This window comes from Biomphalaria glabrata, chromosome 11 (genome assembly GCF_947242115.1).
Source record: "Biomphalaria glabrata chromosome 11, xgBioGlab47.1, whole genome shotgun sequence".
NCBI lineage: Eukaryota > Metazoa > Mollusca > Gastropoda > Planorbidae > Biomphalaria > Biomphalaria glabrata.
In genome coordinates, this window is record NC_074721.1 from 4,982,793 (window position 1) to 4,996,572 (window position 13,780).

General features: G+C 34.8%; 1 protein-coding gene across 1 annotated transcript in view; it reads right to left on the reverse strand.

Annotated features, from left to right (window-relative positions):
* Positions 1-13,780, reverse strand: part of LOC106066733 (fibrillin-2-like) — a 64,103-nt gene that overhangs the window by 22,155 nt on the left and 28,168 nt on the right. The window contains exons 19-35 of the mRNA XM_056045467.1: positions 13,544-13,746; positions 11,769-11,850; positions 10,497-10,664; positions 9,815-10,083; positions 8,782-9,040; positions 8,160-8,272; positions 7,900-8,023; positions 7,494-7,640; positions 6,095-6,292; positions 5,671-5,919; positions 4,827-5,046; positions 4,567-4,736; positions 4,302-4,463; positions 3,895-4,017; positions 2,073-2,198; positions 918-1,037; positions 573-695 (exon numbers count right to left, since the gene is read on the reverse strand). Of these exons, the coding sequence (XP_055901442.1) occupies positions 573-695; positions 918-1,037; positions 2,073-2,198; positions 3,895-4,017; positions 4,302-4,463; positions 4,567-4,736; positions 4,827-5,046; positions 5,671-5,919; positions 6,095-6,292; positions 7,494-7,640; positions 7,900-8,023; positions 8,160-8,272; positions 8,782-9,040; positions 9,815-10,083; positions 10,497-10,664; positions 11,769-11,850; positions 13,544-13,746 (2,856 nt within the window). The remainder of the gene's footprint in view (positions 1-572; positions 696-917; positions 1,038-2,072; positions 2,199-3,894; positions 4,018-4,301; positions 4,464-4,566; positions 4,737-4,826; positions 5,047-5,670; positions 5,920-6,094; positions 6,293-7,493; positions 7,641-7,899; positions 8,024-8,159; positions 8,273-8,781; positions 9,041-9,814; positions 10,084-10,496; positions 10,665-11,768; positions 11,851-13,543; positions 13,747-13,780) is intronic.

Below are 13,780 nucleotides of genomic sequence, written 5' to 3' on the forward strand. Positions count from 1 at the left end.
GCACCTTTATTTTCCCCTACTAATGTCAGGTACCCATTAGAGCTGGGTGGACTTTGAGGCGCCCTTAAAATCACGAAATTAAAAACCCTAGTCTTCACCAAGATTTGAACCCAGGACCCCTTGGTCTAGAAGTCAAGCACTTAACAACTTACCCACCATGCCTCAAATTAAATAAAGGTCTATCAAAGAATAATTCAATTAGTTTTTATTTTTTTAATCATTGTAAGCAAAATATGTTTCTGTAGCATTTTTAATATGTAGACATACAGTTGAACTAAAAGACTTCCTTATTGGAAATGTGATATGAAGTCTTTTTTCAATTAAAAAAAAAATATTCCAATGCAGAACAGACACAACACACTTAAATTATGCAGAGTTGATTTCCTTGGATATTTCAGTAAGCAAGAATAATTAAAGGAAAATAGCAAACCAATTGACATACACGTTAGATTTTTTAAAAATGTTTTCAAATCCTGCCTGTAAGATATGTTAATAGACTATATTAAACAGCTATTACCTATTGGATTATAATTCCACAAAATTATCCAAGAATCACACTTTAAAGTACATACCAGTGCATGAGATTTTATCTAGTGCAAGTTTGTACCCAGTATAACATGAGCATTCATAGGAACCATCTAAATTGTTGCACTGCTGGCTACAAGGTTGGTTGCCATATTTACACTCATCTATATCTGAAATATTTATGGAAGCAATATGCTAGAGTAAATCTGCGCTTAAAATATATGACTTTAAAAAAAAGTCATTTTGCTAAGTTATTTATAGTCTATGTATTATTATTGTCAACTTCAGGGATAGATAGATATAAAGTCTAGTATTGTGTACAGGGATGAGGAGGTAGATAAAAAGAAAGAAAGTTCAGGTCATTAGACCCATCCTTTCATACATAAACATACCTTGACAGTCATTGATAGAATTAGGAATTGGTTCATATCCCAGCCTACACCCACAGGTTACATTCTCCCCAGTGATACAAACTTGTTGACAGTCATAACACTTTTCTTTGATAGAATCATCTGAAATGACAAAGCAGCATAAACATCAATAAAATCAACCCTTTAATTAGTAGAAAGCAATGTTTATATTCATTAACACTACCAGACCAGTTGGAAGGCTTTTTCTTGCAAAAAATGGCCTCTCTGACAGTGTACTGCTTTTTTCGGGTTGTCTATTTCATGAAAAAAATGAATCAGAATCTAAAAAAGACCAAAAAATTGATATTAAAACACATGACCTAGGGACCTAAAAGGTAGGTCACCACACATCCAATTAAATAAAGGTCTTTCACAGAATAATCCTAAATATAAGCCCAAATCGATTGATAATTTAGAGTTGAGATTTAGGCTCTTTGGAGTCAGAATTTTATTAAGAAAAATATTTTACTTCCATTGGGAGATGAGTGAGAGATCGATTGATTAGAAAAAAAATATGATTTTTATTAGATCTAGAGGTTCAAAGAAAGTAAATAAAGCTGGGCGTGGCCCATAGGAACTCAAGACATAGGGAACAGTTTGTTTCAGGGGCTCAGGGCTGGTAGGGTTAATGGCAAAAAGGAAAGTATGTTTATGTTTCATAACTTGATAAGAATGATAAAATATTCAATAATTAAGATAAAATAATAATATTAATATGGTACTCTAAAGAAAAAAGGCTAAACAATAAAACAAGAGAAAAATCTTTAACAAAGGTATCATGAAAATTGATACAAAATAATAAAGATAACAACTCTAAAAAAAAAAGATTTCATATAGAAAATTAAACTAGACATACAAACTTGCTAAGCATGAAGATAGCTACATTTATAATACTATTAAGTGCTTTATGGTGCATTAAAATATGTTTTAAGCATTGCCATTGTCAATGATATGCATTTTGCATAATGTTACATACAATTAAAATCAACAAGTCTATAAGATTTAAGTAAAGAAGAAAACATTAGATTAACCAGATGAATGCTTTGAATGTCATTATGTTGTTTAATGCATGATACAATAAAGTTAATGATGAAAAAGTAAAGAATAGATTAAAATAAAAAGATATGCCATAATTACCTATATTACAACTGCTTCCATCAGTGTCCAGTGTGTAGCCTGTATAACAAGTGCATGTATAGTTCCCTTCTGTGTTGGTACACTTATGTTGGCAGTTGGAGGATCTCTCCTCACACTCATTGATATCTGACACAAAAGTATAGCAACTTTAGATTAATTCCATTTTTAAATATATCCAACAGTAGATTCCTTTAACAAAGTGTTTCACAAACTGTGTTCCTTGAAGCCTGAATAGCTGTTCCATAAACTACAAGAATAGTTAACTAGTAAGCCAGCACATGAATTAAACTCTCTAAAAAAATAAGCGTGTTCAGCTAAATACTCAGAATGTGTGAAGTGTTATGATAAGGAAAAAGTTTAGGAAAAAATGCTATAACACAGTAATCACAACTTTAGCATTGCCCAGTTGTTCTGATGCCAAAATATGAAGTTTTATGAGCTCATCTCATCCTCTTGAAACTCTTTTGTGATATGAAAGTTTAAAAAAAATTTTATTTAAGCAAAATAACATATAAATGTAGAATAACTTCAATATGACATTATAAATGACCTTATGTCGTTTGTTAATTGAACCTTTTTCTTGAGCTAACAAAGAAATTATATATAAATAGATATCATTGGCATCCTTCAGTCGTAGAACGACTATGGTTCATCTCAGAGCACACTTCCTCATGTGGCTGTGGAGCCCTATTTTGGAGAGACACTTCCGTCCACAGATAGTGCAGGTTAAGGTGGCTTTTGCTTCGGTGGTAGAGGAGCTGGCCTTTTTTTGGATTGTACGTTTTTCTTCCTGAGCTGAGACCCATGTACTTTCACTGTCCATAGCTTTTTTGGTCACTGTCTCTCTCCATCTGTTGCTGTCTAGAGCTATGTCTTCCCAATTGATGTTCACTGATTTGAGGTCACGTTTTATTACATCTATGTAACGGAGGTGGGGGCGACCAGTTTTTCTTGTGCCAGTCGCGAGTTGACCATAGAGGATGACTTTCGGGATGCGCTTGTCCTCCGTCCGGCGAACATGTCCAAGCCAGTACAAACAGCGTTGTCTGAGGGCTGTAAAGATGCTGGGAATACCTGATCACGCAAGGATCTCAGTATTGCACACTTTTTCTTTCCATGTGACATTCAAGATCCTATGGAGACATCTCAAATGTTCAGTTTTCTCTCTTGCTTTGCGTAGGTGGTCCATGATTCATTGCTATACAGCAGTGTACTCATAACGCATGCCTTGTAGACTTTCATTTTGGTCGCCTGAGTCTAGCAAAGGTCGAGGCAGCCTTCCCTATGCGTTTTTTTATCTCCTCTTCTAGAGACAGGTCATCTGTAATTGTGGATCCCAGATAGCAGAATTCGTTTACGGCGTCCAGCTTTTTATCATCAATGAGGATGGAGGGTGGTGCTGTAGCAGGTGGTCCCATAACATTTGTTTTCTTCATGTAAATAGTCAAGCCATATTCTTTACAGGCCTGAGAGAAGTGGGACATTAGTGACTGAAGTTCCTCTTGCGTGTGTGCCACTACCACTGCGTCATCCGAACTACTTTAAACTTTGGCCTCCATCAGTTGTAAGACAACTATGGCTCACTTTGGCCTCCATCAGTTGTAAGACAACTATGGCTCACTTTGGCCTCCATCAGTTGTAAGACAACAATGGCTCATTTTGGCCTCCATCAGTTGGAAGACAACTATGGCTCACTTTGGCCTCTTAGGGTTGGCTCCCAAAGCCTTTCATTAGCCAATTAATGAAGTCATTCAATAATCTCTGTACAAATATATTGTCTAATCAAGAGCTTAAAAAATTACAAGACTTAATATTTATTCACCTTTACAAGTTTTCTTATCAGTAGCTTCAAGTCTAAATCCATTTCTGCAACTACAAGTGAAGGAACCTTCTGTATTCACGCATGTATGATCACAGGTTTTACTATTCAAACATTCATCCACATCTGGAGAGGAAAGTTGCCAGAAATTATTTCATAATGAACATTTTAGTGTCTTAATAATACTATAAGAAAAAAGGTTTATGTTAAGAAAAATATAATTCATACTTTTTATATTAATAAAATATGTTAAAGATATTAAGAATTTTAGGCTAAAAGTGACATGTTATGCAAGACAAACAACTGTGTAATGAAAAGAATATGTTTTCATTCTAACAGGTGTCAAAAACTGAATTCAAATCAAAACTCAGACACAGAAAGAATTTTTTGTTTATGAAAACCATACTGACCTACACATGTGCCCATCAATGCCTGGAACCCAGTAGGACAAGGACCACATTTGTAGCCTATGGTACTATTTCCTTGTTCAACTGCTGTTAGATCAGTACATGTCTGTCCTTTAAAACAGGGCTGAATGGCACAACCATCCACTTCTGACTCACAGTCCTTGCCTGATGAGTAAAAAAAATTATGATTAAAAGTTTAACTAAAATTTAAGTATTTTAAGCTACACATCAAGTCAACAACATTCTATTAATGAAACTCCAATAGTACCTGTGTATGCTGGATAACAGCTACAAGATAGAACTTTAAATTTTCCATTTTCATATTCTTCTCTAACAATCTTAGTGTCGCAAGTACCATGGCTGTTGCATTGTGGGTAAACTAGGAGGGGGATATACAGGTCTGGAGAGTAGCTACCCTTGGAATCTACTGCTCGCAACCTACAGATAAAATCCATTTTATTATTTCAAAAAATATATCCATGCATTGATTGGACAGTTTTGTTATTAATTGGTAAAAATTAACATTACCTCAAAGAGATTGGTTGCTTGGTGTTAGGTACATAAGAAATAAACCCAGTATTATTAACACTGAGTCCAGTTGCATTGACCAGAATCTCAATGCTGACCATGTCTCCATCAACATCATCAACTATAACTTGCAGTGTTGAAACTGTTCCATTTATAACAGGCCAGAATCCATTATTATCAAGGCTTTCATTTTTCACCTTTAGTGTTGGTGGTGTGTTGGCTGAGAAGTGAAAATAATAAATAAAGACATAAATATAGACTACATTAGTTTGTTGGACAGCTGGGGCACCACACAAGATCTTTTGACTGTCCATTCCTCTCTGTCTTTTGCTTAAGATAGAATCTTTTTAATAAAAGGACCATCCATTCTTTTATGTTGTCTTCCCATCGCTTTCTCTGTATGCCTTTTTTTTCTTTCTCTGGTACTGTTCCCTGAATGAAGATCTTTGGAAGCCCTAATGACCTTGTGATATGGTCATAGAGTTTAAGTTTGTGTTTTTTGACAGATAGATATATATAGATATATTTGAGGGACAAACATTTGAAACTCAAAGAAAAGCTATTATTGAAGACAGGGGCTGAAGATGGAAAGACAACTTAAATAGACTGCCAGTGGACAACATCTTTGTCTGCAAGAAATGCAGGAAAATATGCAGGTCACAACTGGGTTTGCATTGTCATGTGCAACACTGCACTCATCCTTAGTATTCAGAATCGAAGATATTGCCATTATATATTGAAAGATGTATAGATAAATTTAGATTTTAGTTCTATGTTTGAAAAATGCAAACTTTAAATAACTTATTAAAGCAAACTGAATTATTACAACAAAAAAAAAAGATACCTAAGCTTATAATGACTCCATCCATTTCTTCTTTGGCCACTTTTGTTGTTGTGGCAAACTCCTTGTCCCCAGTTACGAGGTAATCAAATATACAAGCATCATTTGTTTCTCCACAGAGCTCTTTAGCCTTGGCCACAGCAGTAGGATCAGCTTCATCTCTGTAAAATGGTTCAAACTCTGGATGTTGGTAGGTTTCTGTACTCTCTCCAGGGAGATAACTAAAGACACTGGTTGTAGAGTTGACTGCCCCTGTTTTAGAAAGTTTTAAATGAAATTCAATTGTTTTAGTAGGTTCAGCAATCTTCTGTTTCTCAAACAAAGAGGTGAATTCACAACACAAATATATCCTACACAGAAGCCTCAGTAAATGATTAACTTAATACAGATATTTGACATGAAAGTGGATATACTTATAGCAGCTTACAGGCTTTAGCAAAGTTATGGTAGATTTCTCTTTCACTGCTGTTTCTTGATAAAACAGTTCCATTTGGTAGAGTAAACTCATCATCAGTGTTTCCATTAAAATTTCCAAGTAATCCAACAGTTAAGTTCTCATACTCTTTAGGTACGTTGTATTCTATAAAAAGGCTTTTGACAGCTACATATACTTTTATAGATACACCTGAAATAAAGTAAAGCAAAGATTTGTAAGCAGTGGCATTCAGAGAATTAATTTCTTTTAAAACTGTTTTTACATCCCCTTCATATTGGTATTCATTTGTATATATAAATCATGGGCTGACAAAAGTTGGGCTAAAAACTTTCAACTGGGAAATCTATTGTTGTAACCCTGCCTTGCACCAGTGCTTGAGATGCGCACTAGCGCACTGTTGAATGCTAGAATGGAGAGAAGAACAGTGCATGAGGAACTGTCAAGAGTCTGAATGTTTGGGAAACTAAGAGGCCAGCTTTTGTGCTGCCTGAAGGGACCTGGAGCGAAGCGGGGAAGGCTGTCGTTGGTCCACATTTGGGTTTAGTAGCAAAGGACTGGTATACTTAGTAGTAAGACTCTGAGGAAGCTGAAGCGGATGTTATGTGTTTACCCTAGTGAATAAACACAACTATTTATTTCCTGTTAAACTGTGTTGAGTTGCATGCCTTTTTGTTGAGTGCCTACCCTAGAGTTGCAACACTATGTAGCTGATTAATGTTAAAATAGTAGCTGTGTTCTTGTGTGAAATGTGATTTATTTAAGCTGAATGTTCAAAATGTCACATACAGAACAGGATTTTACCTAATTTAGACATAGTCAACAGCAAAATGAGAACTGAGCAATTAATTATAATGACTTTACCATTTCTTTCAGAGTCCACCCAGCTCTAAGGGGTAACTGATAATAGTAGGGGAAAAGTAAAGGCAGTTGGTTGTTGAGCTGGCCAAATGACACCCTCCTTACCATTTCCTTCAGAGTCCATCCAGCTCTAATGGGTACCTGACAATAGTAGGGGAAAGTAAAGGCAGTTGGTTGTTGAGCTGGCCAAACGACACTCTCCTTAACCATGGACCACAGAAACAGATGACCTTTATATAATCTTCCCTATAAATCACAAGGTCTAAAATGGGAACTTTACCATTCCCTTCAAGTGTTTTACATTTGAAATCAACAGATAAAAATTAACTTAGAAGTATTAATAACATATGTAGCTCTTTTGCCTTATTGTTCTAGAAATATTCATGCAGTTTTCAGTTTCTTTTTTTAGTATATTATATAGCTATTTGTCATTTTAAATTAACAACCTTGTTTTTACTTCAATATATTACAACCTAGAAATATTTGACAGCCATATAAGTATTAATGAATGCCAAAGATAACGGTTGATTACCTGAAGGGAATCCAGCCACTACCATGGTTTTATTATTACTGTATTCTCTGGTCACACTGAGTGTGTCTGTGAAGACTATTACACCTGGCTGACTTTCTTTATAAAATTCGGTGGTGACGTCAATGCCTCCAGCCAGTATTATCATTGCTGGATCAAAATATAAAATAAATATATATTAAATAATAATAATTAAATGTAAAGTGCCAAAATTGCAAACATGATCAAAATTAGAAGCTCTTGGTAGTAATGAAAAGAATTTATTAGTAAAGATTCATTATGTGGAGAATGTACTCTAGTAGAGTCATAATAGACTATGTATAGGGGTTAACAATGAAAGAAGAAGAAGCATGCACCCAATGAGTTACATTGACTGTTCACAATATTATGTTGTTTGGGATTGACTTACATGTTTTGGATGCTGATAACTCCACTTGAAAACTAGAAACATTAGATTCTTTGACAGCAAAAGCTGTAAATATTGTGGCATTAGTGAGTGTACCACTCAGTCCTTCAGCTCTATCAGTTCGACACTGTCAATAATATCAAAACTTTGGGTTCATTGATGTTTTTAAGATATGGAGGCTAACATTTTTACTTTTTTGTCTTAATACACCAATTTTCTATTGAAGTAGAAAAAATAAAAACATGTAATGTAAATGAGCTCACCTGAAGCCTAAAGTCTTGGCTGAAGATCCACAAAAGAAAATATTCTCCCCATCCATTCATGGTATAACTAAAACCATCTAAAGTCGCTATGTGAGGATCCCCGAGTGCTGAGCCTATTGAGTTGATAGATAAGTATAAACAACATTTTAGGCCAATAAATTAGTGGTATCATATCATCTTATCTTATAAAATACAGATGTCCCTAGGTCAAGTGAAGCATGTTAATCAATGACATAAATTCTGCCAAGTCCTTGGTTTTCCTGGCTGACTCAAGCAGCCCATTCCATTCCATAATAGCACTAGGGAAAAAGGAGCATTTGTACAAATTTGTTCAAGCCTTTCAAGTGTAATACTCAACATATTTTCCCAAATGACTTGTCACTAGTTGTGTATAGAAAATCTTCTCTTTATTGTGACCAAAAAAAACAACACAAAATCTGGACAATGTTTACATTTAAGCTACAAACATGAGCTTTATATACTTCATCATTAAAGCTAGATTATTTCTTCAGCTGAAGCACTTGCAATTTGATATAAGTATTTAGCAGAACAAAATTATTCTATTATTCTAAGTGTAGATACAACAAAACTGGTTATAGTAACACCTAGTAAGAAAACGTACGTGGAACAAATGTGACAAAGTCAGAACATCCCATGTCAGGGAACAGCTTGTAGAACCGGTTACAATATTTCTCTTGACCAAAACAACACAGCCGATGCATGTACAAGTTTTCTATGGCAAAATAGTTGTAGTCCCAGGGGTCTCTGACTAGGATGTGACCAGAGTCTGGTGAAGTGGGCAGGTAGGTGGCCTCTCTCCAGGTTCTCAACCATTCCCTCCAATTATCACTCTCTGGCTTTATCCATCTGTAACAGCATAGCTGTAAAGGGATTTAATAAGAGTCATAATTACAATAAAATACAAATACTCTTCTAAGACTACAACTGCTTTATTGATCTTAATTGGAAATGTGTAATGATTATTTAGACTTTTTTCTCAATGAAAGACAACATCATTTCATAGAACAACATCAAAGAAGAAAAAAAAAAGTAATCAACATACAAAGAGACTCTTTGAGTGACTTCAGCACTCAGACATCTGAAGTGTTCACATTGGCCAGTCTTAACACACAAGATAGTAGATTTCAACCAACTAGATCTTTTTTTTTAGTTGACAAACAATAAGAATCTGCCATAATTAATTACTGGCACAGCAGCACCTCTATCTCAAAACGTAAAAAAAAGAGAAGCCAAAATAACATTTGAAAAATTACTTTACTCTTAGAGGATTATGATGTTAACCAAAAGGATGGTGACAAGAGACAACCCAGCCAGAGGGTGGCACTGGTGCCAACCAGCTACAAACATAATCAAAATAATTCCTCAGTGGACACTGTTAAATCCTGACTGTGACATAGCTCATCAACACTATTACAATGATAGTGTTATGGGGACATATATTAATTTTGTTTTTCTTTATCAAATTCTAGCAACTCCAACGAAGGACAATTAGCTCATTAATGAAAATAATTTTCTTAATTTCCTTAACATAAAGATTTGCTGTTTTGTAAAAAATATAATACACCAATATTTTCTAAATAAAAATGGTATAGAAAAAGTAATAGGGTAAATAAAAACTATAAATTATTACTAACCTGATTTCGTCTATTATTTCTAAGTAGTCTTCGCTTTGCAACTGGGCTAATAGCGTAACAGTAAATCTCATCAAAGAATCCTCTTGTTTCATACAGCTGCCATTGGTTACCCAGTCTTTCCAGCGAACATGGGCACCTATACAGCTCATTTTTCTCATGCTGATACATCCCATCATTCAACAATTCAGCATTGTCGCAGGCATACCTGTTACACGATTGGTCCCATCCACTCACCCTGCCAACTTCAAAGCTGACAACTCCATTGTAACCTACATTTATAATAACAAGTCATAATTTAAAATTTTATTTGCATGACTGTACTGTTTCTATAGAAGGTTATGTATAAAAGTATCCCCCCCCCCCCCCAAAAAAAAAAAATTAATGAGAGTTAATAAATATGTGTACCATCACAATAACTTTACAAATAAATGAAATACTTAAAGGTTCATCTATACACTCAATAGACATTATTTACTATGTATCTAATCTTGTCTTATATATTAGAGACGTTACTTCAAAAAAGAAGATAATTATGTATGTATTTCTTAAGACATTATTGTTACCTGTATTATACACTCAATAGACATTATTTACTATGTATCTAATCTTGTCTTATATATTAGAGACATTACTTCAAAAAAGAAGATAATTATGTATGTATTTCTTAAGACATTATTGTTACCTGTATTTCCAGGAACTCTGTCCAACATTGACACAAGCCGTGTATTTAAATCTTTGAGAATATTTAAGTTTGTTCCAGTTGTTCCAATACTTATGATCCTTCTTGATACATAGTCCCATTTCATTTTTCCATATTGATAAAGAAAGATTACATAGGCAGATTCTTCATCTGAAAAAAATGTCCTAAGTCAAAAGTGAAGTCTTCATACCTAAATGCTTGTTGTAAAAAACATAGATTTAAAAATATTGGTATGGAATAGGATGGCTGCCTGGTCGTGCGGTTTGCACGCTGGACTGTCATTCGGATTTATCGACGGTCAAGGGTTCAAACCCTGCCCGCTCCCATCACCTGTCGTCCTGCAGGAGGTTTGGACTAGGAAGTAAACTATCTTCAACTCTGAAGGAACATCCGAAAACATGTAAAACAAAACAAAACATGAATGAAGTACAAAGAAAATAAAACCCCAAAATAGTGAGAAAAAAAAAAATCCTCCCTCCTTTAAAACTTGTTCGAATAATGCTTCCGATGCCAGCTTAAGGAAAATTTGCCAAAACACCTGATACATTTTTTCAGGCATAGCTGCAGAGGTTTGAAGTCAAGACTTTTTTTCCACGGCTAACTCCTGCCCAAAGCTTACTGTGCTTCTATTGGATGTGGGGGATGTAATCTTATAATATTATCCTGTGCATGACATAATGATCAAAGGCCAAGGTATGGTGGAAGTAGTGGAAATCTTTTGAGAGACATGCTGCTGATAACTTATCATCAAAGGCTAGATGTGGTGGAATTAGTGTAAATCACTAAAGAGATGAGAATTAGAATCATGCCGCTGATAATTCCTGATGACCATCTTTCACTTTTTCTTGAAATTTGGCTCATCATTTTAGCCTTGAGAAAAGGTTATATTTTTTCTATTAAAGGCTGACTTCACCCATTCTTGGGATATCATGTTGTAAATTGTGTTATAGACAAAGAGAATTACAAACATTGCTCAGCAATATGAATCAATGAATGTCTTCAGTACTTACAATTGCAAGTTTACCTTATTGATTTTTTTTACATGACCTCTATATCTAGTTTCTAGTGGCATTTAATATATTCTTATCTAATATTGCTAATTTCATGATTTCTACGATTACTATTTGTTAGATAAAAGGATCAGATGTTGAAAAGAACAGGGTATGAAATGACCAGGCATAAAGTGACCGGGGATAAGGTGACCGGGAACCAAACTGCTATAGAATGTGAATAGAAAAAAATGTAGAAACAAACCAATTGGAATATTATAACCAGCTATGTTGATAGTTTCCCAACCACTGATGTACACAGCTTGGAAAGTATTGACTTCGGTACTCTATAAAAGATAAATAATAAATAAAAAAAACTTTAAAAAACTAAGATAAGCAATAAACCCTTTCACAAAATAAAATCACTTATATTAGTACTAATAATGCATTGTCTTTAAGTCTCAAGATAAGAAATAGTAAAAGATTTATGTGGCTATGAAGACCCTACATACAGTTCTCTTTTTCTACAGACCTCAGGAGTCACACCAAGCTTGAGATAAGATCATTCTTGATGTTGTTATTTCATAAGTATTTAGACACTCACATTTTAATAAATATTAAGATGTATTAATTAGAAAAATCTTGTAAAGTCAAATAACAGGGCAGAAAGTTATTTGTTTTTTCTGAGATGGTATCTCAAACTGGGGAGATAAGCTTTATTTGACTCTTCTAAAGGAAATTGAAAATTGTATACTGTAGTAACTCTAGTGGCGGACTGAAAGGGTTAACGTGTGTGGCCTACTGATACACACTGCAAGTAGATCAAGAGCCTTCACGGTCGAGAGACAATGTGTAAAGAAAGGACAGTTGAGTCCAGAAATGCAAGGCATAAGGATTGTGGTACCTTATGAGTCCTCAAAAATGTAGCTGTACAAGCTAGAGAGACTAGTAATGTTTAGTTAGGCAGTTCTGTTAAGTACAAGAAAGCATTTGAATTTGATGTAGCCATTTGTGTTGAATTGGCTGTCGATGTATTTGTAATTAAACCGCCACATTGTTTATTGAAGCTCTTGTTGTCAAGTTCTTGTATTAGATGTGCTGCGTTGTGTTTAGCAGTGTTTACAGAAGGCCTGATTGAGAAGATCATAACAATACTTATTAACCACTGTCAAAAAACGTAAACTCAAGCTCAATGGCCACATCGAAAGGTCCTCAGGGCTCGCAAAGACCTTTGTTTAGGTAACAGTACCAGGAAGAAGAAAATGAGGAAGACAGAGAAAGCAATGGGAAGACAACATCAAATTCTAACCAAAGCAAAGGACAGAGAAGAACGGAGAACGATGGTTGACAGTGCTGTGATGCCCCAAGGTCCAACAGACTAAGGGATGGGTGAGGTAATACAATACTTAGGACAATGATCTGGATATTAACATCCTTACATCCATACTTCACAGGGCATGCTGTATTTGTTTTGAGATCTCTAATGTTCCTTATTACTTTTAATTGACCATTAGTTTAAGGTAAATTAACTTTTACAACTTGTTTATTGGAAATATCTATAAGGGGTGCGGGGAGATCAAAGTCTAGGTCTAAGTAAGTAAGCAATAGGAAAAAGTTGGATTATGCATTTAATTACATATCAATTGACATTGTTACATGTAAAAACTGATGCACATGAAACATTTTGGATTGAAGAAGATGGAAGAAACATTTTAACAAACTTTGGGCTTGCAATACAAAGTGCATTTGCCAAATCTTTAAATTTGAGCTAAGCATATTCCAATTCATTTTTGTTTGGAAGTCGTATAAGACACTGGCCCCAAAACACCCCAATAGAAAGAAAACTATATGGAGAGCTCCCTGATTTGGAAACCACTGTGCAGTTCATCTCATATATTGGTCTAGTCATCTGAACGCTCCAACATAACATGAGAACGAAGAAGAAGAAGTTTGGAAGTAATATTGACACTAAAAGAGGCTTTAAAATAGTGAATATGGTTAGCGCTACTAATAATGTTATAGACTTATGACATCACTTACATTATTGCTGATTGAAAAAGGTTGTACATCAACCCAAGTTGTTATTAGCACATTGTTGACTTTAAAATCTGCCAAGCCATGATACTCTGTCACATCCTTCTGGGCTCTTGCAAATACCTCTGCCATCTTTGGATTGTCAAATCGCTCAACAACATCTCCAAATTGATTTCCAAACTTATCATAAAGGTGGTAGTAGACTTGACCTTTGTCCACAAAAATCATAATGGAGTATATATA